Source organism: Drosophila bipectinata, chromosome 3R, assembly GCF_030179905.1.
Source record: "Drosophila bipectinata strain 14024-0381.07 chromosome 3R, DbipHiC1v2, whole genome shotgun sequence".
NCBI classification, from domain to species: domain Eukaryota; kingdom Metazoa; phylum Arthropoda; class Insecta; order Diptera; family Drosophilidae; genus Drosophila; species Drosophila bipectinata.
The window spans coordinates 22038332-22057587 of record NC_091739.1 but is presented as its reverse complement, the minus strand read 5'-3'; the positions used below and the strand labels follow the sequence as shown (position 1 = coordinate 22057587).

The window sequence follows — 19256 nt, the reverse complement described above, 5'->3', positions numbered from 1 at the left end:
CACAGAGACACAAAAGCTAAACAGAATTTTATGTAAGCCCGTGCCTTGCATGGAATGCTCTTAGTAGAACTTGCTTAAAATGATATAAATCAGAAATGTCTTCTCTGTTGTACTTCCTCCAGGAGTTTAGACAACTGAATGAGTTCTTGTGATAAACCTTCATCAGCTTCAAGATGACGTTAGATATTTGGTAAATGCGACTCATCTGTTAAACGTCACTTGATCTGCCGAAAGCTCGCAATTAAATCGGACTTACGAGACAATTGATTAATTGTCTTACGATTCGTAAGCCAGGCTGTCGAATTAAAGCACCCCTCTGGCGAGGGCGCCACATTTCAAGCAGCTGCGAAATGCAGGTCCTGGCAGCTCACAAGGGAAATCACAGTGACGTCCGTGCTGCCTCGAGCCGGGACAAGGACACTGTTGCGTTGGCCATACCAATGCCGACATACACATCATAAATGCTTAATGGCCATACATGAGCAGCTCTCCATCTGCAACAGTCATTGCAACTGCAACTGCAACTGCGACAGAGACAGAGACCGATGCGAAAAATTCAACGGCTGGCAATCTGGGCGGATGTCAGGAATCGCATCGAGATAACTCCATGTGCATTGCGTGTCTGTTAAATTAATAAATAATTGCTCGTTCAATTTCCCTCAGTTGTGTCCTCATTTTTTTTGCAGCTTTATTTTATCCTTGCCCGGTTCTCCTTGCTGTCTGACGAAACTTTCCCGGAACAATACATCGCCGATGGTTGGTTTCCTATGCTGGATTTTCGCGCACACCTGTCCACAGCTGAGCCAGATTAATTGCCTATTTACCTCTTGCTGGCCCCTCTCGTCCCGAGCCAGTCATTCCATGGCATTTCCTTTGTTTAATGATAAGCCGTGGCCGAAAATCTCTGACACTGACATGCTAATTAATAAATTATTTTGCAACAAATTAATTAGATCGTTGCGGCTGGTGAAAGTGATTGGTCATGTTGCGCCAAGTCGTTGTCTGTAGCAATTCGGAAATGCCACAGAATTTTTTCGGCCTTTGGGATATCTGTTGATTGATTGAAAAGTGTGTCTTTAAGATTTAAAATTCAAAATGATGATACATAATAAATTTCTATAATTACTTCTTTATTTCTGACTAGAGCTACAGCTAGTTACTGTACGAGTAGCTGGTATCTTCATTATTTTACAACCCTTGTGAGTCACACGTCTCCTCACATGTTGCTCCTGTCAGTTGCTAGCTGCGACCCAGCCTTGGCCCGGCTTTTCTTGGCTTTTGTCCTGACACGCACAAAAGCGGCTAGGTGCCTCGTCTATCTATCTTCATTAAAATAATACTTCATCACCGAATCCCGTGCGCTGCCCCTCACACCTTTTCATTAATTTTATCCAGCCCGTATCTAATTTAATAAAAAATGTATTAATTAAGAGAAAGTAATTATTGGCCAATGCTTTTATTGCATGCTCAAGCTTTTGAGTTAATTAATGTGGTGTTTTTATTTATTTGGGAAAAATAGTTGTTAAAGTTTTATGACAGTCGCATAAAATATGAATTTCGTCTGCTTTCAATTACAAAAGCAGAGCAGAAAAAACAAAGCAATTTCTGTTTAAATATCGTTTATTACTTTGCGCTCAACCATTAATTAAGGGCAAATGCCGGGCGATTATTGCGTGCCGGGTGAGCAACCTGCCGCACCCATGGCCGAAAGCCCCTGCCCGGCAGGGTTCACATCCTTACCTCATCCTTGGCCTCTTAAAAGCATCTGGCATCTTGGTAGAAGCGGCAGGGCAGTGATGGAGGCGACGGCGATGGGGTAACGAATGCGGAGACAATTAATTGTTGCGCTGTGTGTTCAGTTCGCGCTTTCAACATTTCATCTGCAGTTGTCAGTTACTTTTGTCGTAAGCCTCAGCACTCTGCCCCTGTCCTTATGCCTGCCCCTTCTACTTGCCACCCATTGCAGTCCACTGCTTATGATAAATGAGTTGTTTTCACAATGCGGTGGTAGTCATCCGCCTTTGTGTGTGCAGCGAGCATTTAATCCTTTGGGCTTCGAGGCTCTTCAAGCGGCCATTCATTTAGTTTTCATTCCCAATGCGGAGCCACTTAGTGCGATACCCTCGGCAGTGGGCATAATGAGTGCTTGGATATCTGAACTGACACTCACATCAGCTGGACCACTTCAAAGAAAATATGATGCATGTTATTAGAAAGAGTACATATTTCAAGTGTATCAGTCTATGAAGTCTATCAGTATCAGTCTGGCATTCCAATACATACATTAATATATATAAACAAAGATTAGGTCAATAAGCGAATAAAATAAGTCCTTTGCAATTTTGAAATTTTAGAATTTATTAAAAGGGGAATATAAAACTCCCGCTTTAACCCTAATATTAATTTGGTTAATAGTATATTCATTTTTTTATTTAATAAAATTATATGGGTTGTGGAATGTGGGAAGCATAAACACATACGCTTTAAAGCGATCCACAAACCAAACGGGAAAAGTTTTCCTTGGCCAAGTTCGCGCCCAGTGCCCAAGTGGTGGGTGGCAGAAAGTTGCAACTTGCATGTGCTGGCACATTTCGAGAAAAGTTTCCCACTTCGGCTTTGGCCAGTCCGGAACACACCTGGGTCCTGCATAAAGCACACTCCCATATATTTATATAATGCGGGGAATGTATGATGCTAAAAGAACACTTTGCTGTGCACTTGGCCAATTAATGTGTCAAGGGCCGTCCGACAATGATGAGTTGGTGGGGAAAATCTGATTGGAAAGGTCGTGCCTTATTCAGGTATAGATACCCATACCTATATGTAAAGGTCTCTGTATATATCCCACTGTGTGCATATTCGATTAAGCAAATCCCAGCAGGAGCGCGTGCCGCAACTTTTGTAATTTATTATTTTGCTTATTTTGTCAACAGAACTTACAAATCCCAGCCCCCGGCCACCGACAGGACACCCACTGACGAGCCGCCGCAATGCGACCAAATCACATATAAATTGTTGCGTCAAATTGAAGCTGCTGCCCGACCCAAAGCCGATTTAAAACTTGACATCCTGTGACAGATATACACATGTGTATTTAACGGACGCGGGATTCGGCTGGGGCTGGTTTTGAGGCCTGGGCGATTGGAAATCCTACCCTTAAGCCGAAGCATTAAAATGATCTTTTTCAAAATCAGACCTTTGAACGGACCCTTTGAGCCCAGAAAGTGTAGAAATTTTCAATTTTTTCACAAATATTTAATCGATGAGGCGCTAAAAAGTTGCCAATTTTGTCACATTTCTATAAGTTTTACCAAGGCGGCAACAGTTTAATGGGTTGAAACTGGCTGCGTTCGGCGCGAGTCCAATGTACTGTGATTTCCTCGTTGCTCTTCTTGTGGAGGAAGTGCAATGGGTTTTTCTTCATTCCAACAGGTTGCGCCTTTGGTGATCGTGTCTGTGTATGTGGCTGTTGAGTGCGTTCGGCGCGAGTCCAATGGACTATGATTTCCTCGTTGCTCTTCTTGTGGAGGAAGTGCAATGGGTTGCTCTTCATTCCAACAGGTTGCGCCTTTGGTGATTGTGTCTGTGTATGTGGCTGTTGAGGGCCCACTTTTCCTTTGACTTCAAATTTTGTCCTTCCTAAAATCGTGAATAATATTCTTTAAATGTATTTAAGAAGAGAGTGAGTCCTTGAAATACATACGCGGAGATATACGCCTTGAATAGTCTTCGGTGTATTTGAGTACCTGACGAGGCATTTTTGCTCAAACGAAATAAATGTTAATGTGTTGTATACGAATATTTATACAGTTTTCTACTAAACTGGTGAGTGACAAGTAACGCCAAACAAATCGTGTGCACTCAGTATAACAAAAACACGTATAATCCCTCAATGGTTGTCGTGGATTATGTCGAAGGAATTGTGGGAGATGCAAGCTCAATCTCTTGGCTGTCTTCTCCTTCCTCCAGTTGCCACGTTTCTGTGTTTCCAGTTTCCAGTTACCAGTTACCAGAGTCCTGCTTCCCGGCTTTGTTGTCATCGTTGCGCTGATAAATCTAAAGAGATTTGTTGCGCATCCATCAAAGTGAGCATTCTTATTATTCAAAGTACTTAAACTTGCGCCGGAATGTTTCGGGCAAGTGCGTGTCCTGCTTTGTTGTTTGTCTGATATGTTAAGGAGCAACAGTGGCAAAGCAAGGCTCAGATAAAAAGTAAGCGCCGCAAATAGCACACTCACACATACAAAATCCATTAACTAAAGTGTCAATTTAGCGACAGAGATAAAACGTCACACGCACAAGCCAACACACAGGCAGAGGGATATTCGAGCAAGGACTTGGACTTGGACACACCCGCCCATCCTGGCATCGGTGGATCCATATGCCAGCCTGTTTGTGTGTCCTGTGCGTGGCATAAAAGGAAAACAAAGTCGGTGGGCGGAGGAGGAGGAGGACGGTGGTAGAATCGCAGGGAATGTCACTGAAACTGCCTTGGCAAATAGCAGAGCACAATGAATGACAGCACTTTGTGTGTATTTTTCCACGTATTTCTTTCTCCATCTCCATCGCATTTCATTCTTTCGCCCTCTGCTCCTTTGGCTGTTGCTTGCTTTCTTTATTTGTTTGCTCATGTCAAAAGATCTTGGGATAAAGTTATCGTTATCGGTTTTTGTTATTGTCTGAGTTATTTTTTTTTCTCCCGCCTAGGTCAAATCACCTGTTACATTGTCACTTTCTTTGCTTCTCCTTTGCACGCTCTGATTCTTAAGAAAACTTTGTTTCACCAACAAAACTACCATTGTTTCTTTTAAAAATTAATATAATTTATTTCTTAGTCTATCTCTTGGCAGAGTATGTCTGAAAACCCCATTCAAAAGAACATGAATTGTTTGGGTACACATGTCGTATACGTAATGTTAAGCATGACAGGGAAAGAATACTAGTTATTAGATTAACTAATAATGTTTTTATCTAACGATAACTAACCTAATATTTGAAAATGAACCATAATCTAATAATGAAAATATCTAATGTTATTATTAGATAACTAATAATAATAAACTAATGTTTGGGTACACATGTCGTATTCGTAATGTTAAGCATGGCAGGGAAAGAATACTAGTTATTAGAGAAAATATTAGTTGATCAGTTCTGAATTATTTCTTTTTCTAATCTCCTGTTATGGTCTTAAGAAAGTAAAGTTTCCAAGTTTCCAAATCCAATGGAGAAGCTTACAAACCGAAGAAAGCCGAAAAGTGAAATTCCCTCAAAGGCGAACCTTAGGAGAAAATTGTTTCTTCGCCATTTTTTAAAGTCTTCCCTTTTGCAGTTGTCTGGCAGGCGTTTCGTATGCAGTACGGTATACCGCAAAGCGCCACAAAGTGCAAGTCAATATCAGAGGAACGAGTCGAGAGGCTGACACACCAGCTTCGGTAAACGCTGCCGGCCCAGCTGCCTGCTCCGGCTCCTTCTCCTACTACTGTTCCTTCCACCTATCCTTTTTTCTGTTTCAGCTGGCAACTGCTCCAATTGCAACGTGGCAGCAACAGCGGCTTCTTTCAATCCATTGGCCGCCAATCGAGAATGCGTTTCGTGCGTGCTGCTGCTGGTGGGAATTTCCGCGACTAAGCAAACATTCGCAAACTCACACACATAAGTGCGGCTCTGAAAATGTTTCGATGGCAAAGAGCTGCATTTGCTTTTATGCAAAGTATGGCAAATTGTATAAACTGCATTGAAATTCAAGAGCAGACCCACTGATAAATGACAAGCTTGTGCAAATGCAGCTCGGGAGCCATTCAAATTCGAGACAGCAAAAGTGGCATAACACGGCCTGACACTTTCTGTGTACCATTAGTACCATTCGGTGGAGAAAAAAAGTGGACAAATTCCAGCCAAGCTGTGTAAATTGAGAGGAATCGCTCGACACGTTTTAATTGTTTAGTCCTCGGGGGAGGACCAATCGGGTCCTAGCACTTCATTAGGCCTCTGGTGCGCTTCTAAGTAAGACACGCATATTTTTCATACTTTACAAAATCCACAAGCAGGGCGTAGCACAATTATTCAAAGCAGCTGCAAGGCCGGGACCGAAAATAAAACAAGAAAAGTGTTGTATCTAAGAAACGACTAAGGCATACCCATTCCCAAGACATTCAAATAAATTATAAATAGGAACTCTCACAGATTACTTCAGTATTTGAAGGCATTAAGTTTATTATTTAGAAACACTCTATTTTGGAAAGTAATTAATTAAGTAGTTCCTTGAACTTGGCATACCTTAGACCTCTATCGGTGGAGGTTAGAAAAAGAATAACGAACAGAGAGATAGGGTGGCCTAGACACGGGTACTCCGTTACACGACATTGACTAATGTTGATATGTCGTCGTTTTTTGCAGCCCTGCCCTGGTTGTTGTTGGTTCTTCCCAGCCTTGGCCTGATGGTTTATTTTTGATGTGTGTGCAGTTGAGCTTTGGCGACGTGCGACTCCCGCGCTGAAGGATGCCGGGATCCTGGTCTGGCACGGGAGGATTCTCGGGTTCTGGGGGAGGGACCGCCTCGATGATATGCGGCCCCGACTGCTGCTTGGCATCCCTTTTGTAGCAATTGCTGTCGCTGCTGCCAATTTGCTGCTGTGCGTTTTGTCCTGTGACAGGAAGCGTAGGCTTCTATTGCGCCTCTCCGTGTGTGTGGCTGGGGCTGTGATGTGTCCTTCGCTGAAGGAAACGATGGAGGTCGGTGGCTGTGGGTGTGCGTTGTGACGTGACACATGGTCGTAAAGGATTTTCTTTGATGATGTTATCGTTAATGGTGCATGGTCTCAGTCTCAGCCTCAGCCTCAGCCTCGGTCTCAGGCCAGCGTTCTTCGGTTTGGCTCGATTTCGCATCAGTTTCAGCTTGTGCCGCTTTGGCAGATCGTTAGCGCTGCCAGTGAACTTTTTCCAAAGTCTACTCCTTGAATAATGATGCTGTTGATGCCCTCCAACCATCACTCCGACCACCAAACCCGTCCCTTTAAAAACCAGCTAGCTGCCAGACGCCTTAATTTATCCCACAGGACTAAAGTCGAAACAACAAAGCAATACATTTTAATTAGCCACCAAAGGGACCCAAGGACCTGCTGCTAATTCAACTGACCATTGCCAAGCAAATAAGCTGGCGGCTTGTTGTTATGTCATGTTTTTGGTTGGCGGCTTTGTCGCAAGAGTGTCGGAGTTGTTATTGTTAATTACCTGGCGGCGGACGTGAGCGGGCGTGGGTCTAGGATAAGAAGGCCTTGACTTCACTCAACTCTGGCCAGAATGCTAATTTTAATTGAAAGTCCGGCCAGACCCACAGACTTACAGAAAGTGGTTACCGCATTGCTTGCGAATATTTGTCTTGGCAAGTTATTTGGCTTAGCCAAACCAAACTGAGAGCCTGTGGGGTTTCGGCAACTGATTGTCGGTTCAACCGGCTGGAACCAACACACTGGAGAATGCACTCAGCTCGCCCATAATGCAGCACTTAATGTCTTATTTAATTTAACCACACAACATAAATTCATCATGAAACGAGGCAGGAATTCAATTTCCTGCTGCAGTGTGCACACTCTGCAACGGTTGTGCATTAAAATTCTTATTAAATGATACGAGTCTGCACCCGGACGAGACTGCCCCAGCCTCCTTGGCCGCAGCAACAATGTTTGGCCACAATAATGCAAAACACATGGCAACATAAATTTCGGAAGCAATGAAGCTGCCTCCTAGCAGCTGGAAGCCGCAAAAACCTTTGTTGACCGCTCATTAATTAACTTGGGGGTCAGAAGATTTTCATCCCGGATGCTGGGTGATGGGGATGGGGTGATGGTCACTGGGTGGCCAAAATATTATACGTTTACGCATACAAAACATGTGGTGAGCTGTCGTTCAGTGTGGGTGTGTGGACTTGTGTGCATAAATCATTTTAAAATTGGCAGCAGAACACCTCAAATTTGCATTGCAATCCATTACGAACTCTCGATAGGTGTAAACTTAATGGGTTGATGGCGTAATTTATATGCCCGCTGGGCACGCCCCCTTGATGTTTTCCGAGCTAATTAGACGTGAACGGTGGAAAAAGCGGAGCAGAGCAGACGGAGGAGGGGGGCATTGGAAAAATAGGCACAAAATAGTTGCAACTGCAGTTGGGCTGTCTAGTCTAATTGGCTCAAACGTTCGGTTAATGCAAAACTTGGCCGGTTAAATGGAAATTGCGAGGCTTGTTAAACAATTCGCAGTCGTGTTCAGCATGGCTGCCATTCCAGCCGAAGTTGTTGCTGCTGATGTTGTGGTAGTAGTACCCCAAACAAGCAAGCTGCACAAATAACAATTTCGGTTTAACATTTTACATGCATGCATGGGGTAGAAAGTTCCGGGGGGGTTCTAAAATTCTCAATTCCCGAATATCGTAAGTATTGCTCTTAAGGAGGGCTCTACTCTCTTCATGCTTTTAGAACACGAAAGCTCCATGCACGAGCTCTCTTTCGTTCTCTCGCCCTCGTGGCCTTCCAAATCCCGAATCCTAGGACAACGACAGTTCAGTTGCCTCTTGCCAGTTGGCACTCAGCGGTTTATTCTCGAGCGTTTACTAGGAAATTATGCCACGACTTAATGCGTAAACTATGTAGTTTATTAGTTTGGCATTGCCTCTGGGCCAAGCATCCTTGCTCCGTCCCTCATGTAGCTTCAGCTGCTGCTAAACATAGATCCATCTTGCCAGCTGCATATAAACTTATACTGTATATCTTCCTCCATCCGAGATGTACTTCCTCTGATTTTATTCGGGACACGTGACAAAATGTTAGCGCCATGCTCCCCCAATTGTCTTGGCACCCGGCGCTGGTACTCTTGTTAAGTTTTATGATATTTTGCTTATAAATAATGAATGCATATTGCTCAGCTCCCCTCCTCCCAATTTCGCACGATGCTAGCCAAGCCAGCTCTATGACTGGCGAAGGGGTCACGTTCATTGCAGACGTTTCACACCAATTACTCGCAATTTGCATACAACAGAACCGCATGCAAATGACACAATGCAAAGTTATCCACGTCCCAGTCGCCGGTGCCCCATTTGCATTGGCCATGCATCTCAAATGTAATCAACGAAAGCCGAAACCAAAGCCAACTTTGCTCCCTCACCGCCAACCAACCGACCAGCCAGCCATCCAGCCAGCCACAGCCAAAGTGCCAGGCAGCCTGACGTTGACTCTATTAAGTAATGAATTAAGATGTGAATCGAGATCAATTGTTCGAAAATGCCGCAGCGTCGACTGGTTCGAGGGAGCGGTAGGAAGGTTGCAAAAATGCATTCGGTAAATTGCAAAACTTTCTACTTTCCATTGGTTTTCCATTGGAGGAGTTCTTCTTTTTTTGGAGTTCTGGCCGCACTTATAAATTAATGATTTAGTCCCGGAAAACTTTTTGCCGCCCAACTAGTGACAGTGGGAATGACTATGACTTGATTGTAGCCTTCGGTCGTCGTTTTGACAAATAGTCAATGCATCAATATGGAAATCCCGCCAGAATACCAGAGTTCATCGACTGCTGTCCGAAATGCTAAATGAGGTTTAATTATGTTCTCGTTAGCCGGCGTTTAATTAACAATCGCGTCATTTCCAGCAATGAGGAACTTGTTTCGGCCACCAAGGCGTATACGTGACGTATCATTAGCCTGACTATAAATACGACTGGGTGACATGGCCTGAAATTAATTTGTCGAAGAGCTGAATTGGTGTAAGTGGCGTTTCAATTTCGCCTGAATAATTTATAAAGGCGAATCGTTAATTGGCCCGACCAACTCGAGCCATATGCGTGCGATTTCATAAGCCAAGGAGGAGGTTCAACAAGTGCGAAATGAAATTTGCCGCTGACTCTGGCTTGTGTCGCCTTGTTTGTAAAATAAACATGCGAAAAAATTGTGCGATGTTGTGCTGTAAACAAGCAGATAAGCCTCTGGTATAAGCCCAGCGAGCATACAACGCCCGTACATATAATTTAGAATGCAAATCGAAAAGTCACCGACGAAAGGATACTCAAGAATCGAACTGGTACACCACATGCTCGGGCTAACTCGTGTGGAAAGTCCATCTGGCATACCTCTATTGAAAAAGGGTATTGTGGGGCGTTCGAGATCATTTGCATACACGATATGGCGCAAAAGGCTGGTAAGCAGGACGAGGCTTTTAGCCGCTTTGCTGCTTTTTCCTTTCTGTTTGCCGACGCAAAGTCGATTGTCGATATACCAAATTGACGTTTAGTATAATAAATTGTATCTCGTGGCCCACATTGTTCTGCATCAGGAACGGGCTGTTGGGATGTCGGGACGTCCGAGCGGATGAGCAAAAGCAGTTGCCATTTGGTATTGTAAATTATATTAAATATGCAAGACAATGCTTTCATATAAATCCTCTAAATGAATTTCAAGCACGCAAACACACGCGCCACTGAACACCCACTCTACCCACTTACATACACCCCGATTGGTATGTGTATAAGTGGTGGCTCTTACTGTTGCGACAAAAAAAAAAACAGTCCCCCTTACACACACAGCCACTCTTAAAAAAAACACACACTTGTTTCGCTAAAGATTTTTCCGAGCGCTTTTGCACGCGCGTCGCAAAAACTTTCGAGCTGTTTATTGGAAATTAGTTAAAGCATCCTCCAGGCAGCGAGTCCTGCGAGTGCTGCGAGCTCTGCGTGTCCCATTGCCCTTGGCTAGTTAAGCTGCTTCCGAGCTGTTCAGTGGCTTAATTTCTAGCGGGCTCGTAAATCTCTGCAAAATGTTGCAGACTGTTTAAAAATTACAAACCCAGATCACGTCCTGCAGCGAAGAAAGTTTCGACTTCCTATAAACACTTGAGATGCTTTGTATTTTGTCGTAAACGGAAATGGGAAACAATTGCATAAGCAGTTCCAGATGATGGCTGAGGCGGGAGCCGGCAAGCAATGCACACGCCGCTGAGGTGTATACTTAACCCCACGCTACCACGCTTAACCCATTGACAAGCGGCAATGGTGGGGCTTAACCCGACATGGCATGGCCCATTTGTTGCTGCTGCTCTTTGGCACGCCGTCGCTTTGAATGCTTTACGCTCGATTGAGTATTTATTTGATTTCTCATTTGTGTCTGCCAGTTGACTATTTTTCTTTTTCTGTTTTTTTTTTTTTTTGTATTTTGGTAGCTAGCTTCTACCCATTTTACTTCCCGACTTCTTGGCATTTCTCTTTCTCATTTCGGGTCTTGGCAGTTGGCAGTCCACCCACCTTCTTTTCGCCCTCGTCGTGTCCGGGGTTGTAATTCAAGTTCTGTGGCCAAAAGTTAGCCACAGTTGATTGGTTAGACAAGGCTTTTTGTTCTTGCGAACTTCGATGGCTGTTTCTGGTTTGTCTGCCACAATTTTTCAAGAATTGGTTGGCACAAAGTTAATGAAACTTCTGCCCATGTAACAATAAACTGCATTAAAGCCGGGATTCAGTTGCCCGAATTGTCGGTTGCATGTTTCCAGTTAGTACCCACGCACAGCCCAGAGTACAGAGCACAGAGACCAGAGTTCATTTTATTTTTTGTTGTTCTGATGTGCCTTTGGTGAAAAACAGAATATATATTGCCTGCCATTTGTTGCCGTCGCCCTTGCCTGTTGTTGAATGCACTAAATATTTTTTCAGTTGATATAGTGAGCAATATTGCGCATACGCCACGTGGCCATAAAGTACTCAGCCAAAGCCGTCGCTCGCTTTTTCGCACGCATCACCATCAGAGGCAGAAGCCAAAGCCAAAGCCGAAGCTACCGTGGCAAACTATACAATGTTTCTGGCCAATCGATGGTGGGTAACAACTTTAGCATACTTTATGCTCCGCGGCAATACCGTTTAATCGAAACACGTGTCCTGGCTGCCAATGGCCAAGGATAATTGCTATCGACGCAAACAAAAAGACAGCCAGCCAGATAATCCGGCCCGTCGTAACCATCGCTCTTCATTTTGCCATTCATTTTACGGCTTAATGTGCTGGCAGCTTAAGGCAATTTTCAGCTGGATTCCATTCCGTTTGATTGGCAAAGTGATTTCTTCGCTAGAGATTTTTAAGCGGCCTTAAAATGCAAAGATAGCGATAATTGTGCCCGAAAGTTGACTGGTATCTGGACGATAGTTGGAAAAGTATGGTACTTGGTCTGTCATCAGCGGAATATTAGCCCGTAAAGGCTTTTCCTTCGTGTCCTCGCCTTAGGTATTGCCTTAATAAGAGGTTTCTGGCTGGCGATCTGTCATATTCCGGGCGATATCGACGGGTTGGCATATTAAAAATGCCTTCTGCCAGTGCAATATGTCAGAGTGACAGACAACGTGCCACGACCTGGACCGGCTGCTGTCATCTCCGGAGCGAGTTTCACAGACGTGTCTACTGCGGCGAACCATTGACACTGATTTGCAGCAGTTACAGAGCTCAGCTGAGGTTGTGTCAAAAAACGAGAAGCATCCCGGGCTTTTTCCCATTAACATGCCTGGCATCAAATCATTGATTCTGTTGGAAATGATTTAATAATATAAAATTGAAATATATTCTTCGTGAGCAATTAAAATGCCAGAATTGCAATTTGATGGAATTATAAAAATCTTTTGCTTACCGGGAAGCTGCGCTTTTTGTCGCTCAACGACCTGAATAAAGTATGTGATCGTTTTAAAAAACCATTCGACCAATTTGCTGGTTGATTTCATCGGGGCGCAATCTTTTTTGCGAACAAATGCACTCGTGTGCGAATTTTATGTAAGTTGCGAGGCGAGTTCATGTGAATTTGTTTTAGTTTTGTGCCCTCATTAGACTAACATGGGTTGTCGGCAAAGTTGGCGCATTCAACATAATCATGCCCGCCAAACCCATTCCGCAAAATGTCAAACAAATCCGACAAATTGCTCGAAGCGCAGCTGTATGGCACGCACAAATTTATATTTTACATTTCGCATTTCACAGAATTTGTACAAGAGTGCTGGGCTGTCATTTATTTGCGAGCAGCTTTCTTTTGGCAAACAATGCGAGTGCAAATGAATATGCCCCGGGTGCTGCATCATGCAGGAAGCAAATGAAATGCAATCAGTTTGTGTATTTTTAAAATGCATATCTCGGGCTTGGCATCGGCACTAAGCAAGCTAAATTACAAAAATTGTTGCCGTTCCATTAAGGATTCCCAAGGAGCTCGGCTCAGCCCGGATCAGTCGGGCACAGGCATTTGAATATTTAAATTCGATTAGGAGGCCGAAGGGCAACGTGAAACCCACAATCCTTCTGCTCGTCCAGTGTTTTTGGCAACTTCTTCCTGTGGCAGCTACACGTGTCTGCATATCCTTTTAGCATTGGCACCTCTTGGGCATTGCTACGACTTGGTAATCTAGTTTTGAGCTCCTTGTTTCCGGATACCAATCGACTTGGTATGTTCAATCTACGAAGTGGAAAAGCGGAATTCAGCATTTACTTTGGCTTCGCCCAGTCATCCCTGAATACAATAAAATGTTCGTTTGCTGCGTACAATCAACAAATACTTTTCAATATTTAACTTGCACATTTGCGGATTTCCGACCCGGGGGCGTGGCACACATCCTCTGCCAGACTCTAGTCCTGAAAGTGCTCGTTTGGATTTGGATTTGGCTTCGAAATCGGATTCGCATTCGGTGCTCTGGCCTGGCTTGTTGAGTTGTTTAACTTTTGTGCCGAAAACCCTTTGAAACCCGGTTGAGTGGCTCTCATAAATTTGTTCAGCCCAGCCCGGCGCGCCCCCCTATTTACACTTGCCATATAATTTGGCTCTGAATTTATGTGCCATGTGGCACGTCGAGTCGTTTTCCCTGGGCTGTGGGGCTATCCTAACTACCAATTTGCTGTCATAATTCATTGACGAAATTATTGTGAGACTGGCGGCGGGCGTTTTGAATTTAATTGGTACTCTCCGCAAGAGTGGTAAAACATTTGGTCAAACACTCCTCCCCGCTGTTATTCCTTAACTTGTTAACTCTCTGCTTACAAGCACTCATGGCCCGGGGGCTGCCTATGGATGTGTGTACCTCATAAGTGGCCTTTATCTAACATGCAAGCTGGAGGAAAAAACGAATGTCGAGCAATACAGCTGGATAATCTGGAAAACAGTTGCCAAACTTTTGCACAGAAGTCGCAGCCCTAAGGCAGTTTGCGAAAATTTCCCCTTCTGTGGCTTGGGTCTATTCCCTGCCCCCTCTTAATCTGGGTCCTGCTAAATGCTTTGGCAGTTTTTGACTCTCTTTCTCTGAATAGATCACAAAGACACAATGGAGCTACTAGCTTCAAGTTTTTCGCGATAAGCATTTGCATTTGTTCGACATACTTCAGTTCCACTTGCAGGCGAAATTAGCTGCAGTTTGCCATGCAAAACTTTCAATTTTTCATACTAGCCGGGAGCTTTGAGAGCCGAGATGGTCCCCCAGCAGGATATTTGTGCTATTAGTGAGTCCGACAATACAATGCCGAAATGCTAAACAATGTGCATCTATTTTCCTTAAAATTTAACATTTCTAAAAGGGGTATATACGATTTTGAAGGAGATAAGAGGCTCTCATTAAAATATCGTTATTATTGAACAGTAGTACTAAAACCTAATAAGTATTTCTGAGATGGCTTAGTCATTTACTCTTGTAGGTAAGGGTGTATGCGTTTAAGCTTCGGCTGAACCTAGATTTCTTTTCTTGTTCATAAATTATTCACGACAAAAGGACTTTCAGCTATAGTCGGAATAAATGCAAAATAGTCCGGAATGTTTTATTGCGAGCTGCTAAGAAAATGGCGTACAAAGGAACGTGAGACGTGCAGCAAAGACTCGGCTTCCTGTTGTTTCCACCATTTTCATTTCCTTTATTTGTTCTTGTTAAGGCTTTTTTTTTTCTTGCTTTATTATTTCTTAAGTGCATCTTAAATTCGGTGAGTGGGTAATTTCGCCAGCAACTGCAAATCTATTCGCTTTGATTCTGCCACTGGGAGTAGCAAGTGCCACAGCCTCCCAGAAGCTAACTCTCCTGACTTATCTGACCAAATGGGTGCATTCATGAGTTCGCCCAAATTCATGAGCACAAATGCTTCGAGTCACAGCCGTATAATGACCACAATAATGAGAGTTGAGTCTGCTCTGCCATTTAGCTTTTTGAGGTGTGTGCACTTGTGCATTTTTCTGCTATTTTCGTTGGTGTTCATTTTGGTTTTAGCACTTAAGTGGGTTAAGTGATTTTCAGCTCAATTAAAACGGGCGGAAAAAGTCGAGTGGCCAATGGGGCGTATGTGCAATGCCACCGCTGACCGGCAAACAAGGCTCTGTCATATTAACTCTACACTCCAGCCGGGACATAGAGACCGAACTTGACAAGCTGACAGCCTGTCAACCGTAAAACACTAAAGGCCACTTGCGGGTCGTTGCTGTTGCTGTTGCTCCTTCAGCTCATACTCTCCAGCAGTAGCTGGGTAGTCTCTTTGCAAACTTGAGCGTGAATTGCTACTAAATTGCAACATCAGAGTTAACTGCTCTAAACTTACGTGACATAATTATGCGTTTCACTAAAGCACCAGCAAAAACAACAACAGCCAGTGAACAACGTTGTATAATAGGGTGAGATGGTGTTGCCTTGGCATATGCCCGCCTGGGAGTGTCTGTTGAGTCCTGGCTGGCATGTGTGTGTGCGAGTAAGTTGGCTTGTTTACACAATTACTACGAAATGCATGCACCACGCAGGAACGTGCAGACAGCAGACGGCAGACAGCAGGCCAGACAAACACACAAACAGTGAGCCAGCAGGAAATAAACAGCACCCCTCGGATGGAGCCTGGTTTCATTTACATAAGAGTTCGCCTCATGGGCTAGCCTCACACCTCTTGGCCACCACACATCCTTAAAGGACAGCTGTTAGCCGGGAAAAGACGCCTAATGAGCAGGCACCCCGAAACACATACTTGGAGTCGTAAAACAGATTTTTCATTGGCTTTTATTATGCCCAAATTAACTCTACAGCACGCAGCAGGATCTCAATGATGTGGTCCCTCCAAACTCGTCTGACCGAAAATCACTTCAAGGTCGCTAAATGGAATTCCCTGCCATGTCATAATGCCTACATCTGTCTGTGAAAAGCCATCTCATTGAATTAGAGAGTGTGTGTGTGTGAGAGTGACTGCGGCTGGCTGTAAGTGGGTGCCGGGTGCCACATAGGTCGCATAGTCCTGTCCCGATTGCCGCATACAAAACACAAACACACACCACCATCCAGGCATTGACATTCGACACATGCCAGGCATTAGGCTGCCAGTTGGCTGGATACTGGATTTCGGATTCTGGATTCCAGCTACTGGATGCTTGGACTCAAATTGGGCCAGACTCGAAAGCATTTTGATTAACGACATTGTGCACTAATGTCAAAAGTCATTCAATCAGCCGGTGGCATCCAGCCTTCAGGAGAGAACGAGGGTGAGTACGTTCCACGAGTAAACCAGGGTCGACCTAAAACCTCAGCTGAGTTCCATTCCATTCCAGTTAGACGATGCTTCATTCATGGTTTCACTTGGCATCGCCATCGCCATCGCCAAAGCCAAAAACCAGCGGCATCGGCATTGTATTCTCCGTTGACAGTATCGATTGATCATTGGCACGTGATTGAATTCAATTTGATGAAATACTTTAGCCAATATGTCGTTGCGTTGCGCAAATTTTTAACGATGTGGATTTTTTATTTCGCTTTGTTGTCACACCGAGTTAGGGGCCGTGTATAAAAACATCACCAAATGGACGATGATGGTCGGTTTTAATGGTTGACACTTTCCCACCATGATGACATTATAATAAAGCACTGACGGCATGACAAATGTGCTTCTCAACGATTTGGGGGAATCGATAGAGCCAAGGCCTTGGGCACATCGGCCGGGAGTTATGCGGCACATTAGCATTTCTTCCGGCCGATCCATTTCAATTAGAGTTTGCACTCGTTATGCATCAGTTGCTTGTTCGAGTTAAACACAATGTCATTGGGATAACTTTCGGGTCCCATTTCGACGGAGCACACATTCAGCAAATCAGCGAAATTGTGCAACCATCGCAAATTCGGGGTCTCAAACTAAAAACCAATACCGCAGTGCCATCACCCGCAGCTAACCCGAATCCACATCCATCCCGGCATCTCCCACTTCCCCCACTCAGAAACCATCTGCCCCGAAATGTTCCATGCAAATCAATTAAAATGGACGAAGCGGTCGATCCTGACCAAAAGTTGACAGCAGCAAAACGAAATCCGCTTAAATGTTGTTACTGCTCGCCGTTGTTGTTGCTGCTACTTTGGCTGCTGCCGCTACCGGTTGTGCCACTGGTACTGCTGCTGTTTTTGCTGCTGCGTTGCAAACAACAAACAAACAGACAAATGGATATTATCTTTTTATCTCTCGGGTTTGCCATTATTGTAACTGTTGTTCTTCTTGCTTTTTAGTTGTTGTTGCAAATGGGGCAAAGCTTTTAGAGCAGCAACAGCCGATGGCGAAAAGTAGCAGCCTTAGAAATGGAAATGAAAATGGAAGAGGAACTGGAACTCGAGCTGGAGAAGAAGCAGGAGCAGGAGCAGGAGCTGGAGCTGGAGCTGTTAAAAATGCTTTAACTTCCACAGACAACAAAATGAAAAGGGAGAGAAGCAGGAGAGAAGGGCGAGAGAGTTTTATGTGCCAGCAACGTGGCGTATACGTAATGTGCTTAAGACTCAAACTTTAATTTGATTTTCCAATTAAAATCTGCGTCGGCAGTAAAATGCGAAATGTTTAAATGTGTAAACCTGGCGAGCACTCCTGACTCGCGTCTATATGCATGTACAAAAATATGCAATTCTTAATTGAAAATTGATTTCGCCTGCAAGGCAGCCAAACAGCCAAAGAGCCAGGCAGCCAGGATGCCTCAAGTGCAAATTGCTTCATTTGTATGCAATTTGCGGGTTTGCCTGTGCGTTTCGGCTTTGGGTTGCCTTGGTTTGGTTTTGGTTGCAGCTGCATTTACGGCTTGTTTGTGTGCAGCATTTTTCCACTCCCGTTGCCATAGTCGTTGCCACAGAACTTACCTGGCTGTTACCTGACAGCTGTTTACTTTGGAGTCGGCCATTTAATTTAATGAATTATTTAACGCAAACAATTTGGAACAGCATTGCGGTGCGGTGCAGTGAGGCACGCCACCGGCTGAACTCTGAACCCTGATCTGAACCCGGCGTCTGGCAACTAATGCCCAACGACATGGCCTAATTCGTGACATGCCATGACCCTCGGTTGAGGTCCGGGGGGAGAGCAGCGATTGCCGGAGGAATAATATCAATCATACTATGCATTAAGGCGCATCCGCTGTTCACTCGTCAGGTTATGGGCTTTCAGAATTACGCATTATTATTATTATTGTTATTATGGGCTGTGACATGGCAGCAGCAGAGGTAGCAACCGCACGACAGCCTCCCACTCATTCGATAGGCAGTTAAATGAGCGATGGCTGTGCATATGGAATGAACGGGGTCTGTGTTGACGTTGGGGATTAACATGTTGCGGGATGTCGCTTGTAACTTATTCAAGCAACATGTCAGGAGTTTACCGATGGACCCACGGACCACAAAAGATGTTAATTAAGAAGCCAAAGTTAATCGATTTGCGGCCATCGCCGGGCCAACATGTTGATAGCCTTGGCCATCTTTATTGTTGGGCAGGGACACCCCGATTCCGCCCCATTCCACCTTCCACCTCTGCCCCGCTCAAATCCAGGTAGATTTCACTTTGCTTGGCTTATCTCGGTCAAAAGCAAACTTGCCCTGCGCAACTCTTTGAGCCGGGCTCTCCGAAAGGCAAAACAAACAAGTACCGGGCGAAAAAAAATAGCAAAGCTGCTTCTGCCCGACAGAAAGTCAAACAAAAAGTAAAAATGAAACGCTCTATAGAAATAGATGGAGCGTTTTGCTTTTTCCCTCCGCAATTGTTGCATTCTTGCTGAGACTTTTGAAAAAATAGAATTAAAACATTTTTACCAGCCCGAGTTGTTGTTACCGGAAATTCACTAATTCAAAGATGGAGCCGGTGCCCCGACCCTGTAAACTGGGTTGTAAACTTTAACTTGCACTGTTTCCGTTTACCCAGTTTGCCCCCAAGTTTTTCCTGTTTCTCCTTCGTCCATGCCATCCTATTTGGTGGTGGGAGAATCCAGAAACGCCTTCCATCTCGGTTCCCATCTCGG

At 44.4% G+C, this 19256-nt stretch overlaps 1 protein-coding gene across 1 annotated transcript; it reads right to left on the bottom strand.

Moving 5' to 3' along the window:
- Positions 1-3246: 3246 nt before the first annotated feature.
- LOC108122593 (uncharacterized) lies at positions 3247-3860 on the bottom strand. The gene is made up of 2 exons (XM_017237225.3): positions 3704-3860; positions 3247-3639 (listed from the first exon to the last, which is right to left on the bottom strand). The coding sequence occupies exons 1-2, from the start codon at positions 3756-3758 to the stop codon at positions 3308-3310; spliced, it is 387 nt and encodes a 128-aa protein (XP_017092714.2). The 5' UTR covers positions 3759-3860; the 3' UTR covers positions 3247-3307.
- Between the last annotated feature and the right edge of the window lie 15396 nt (positions 3861-19256).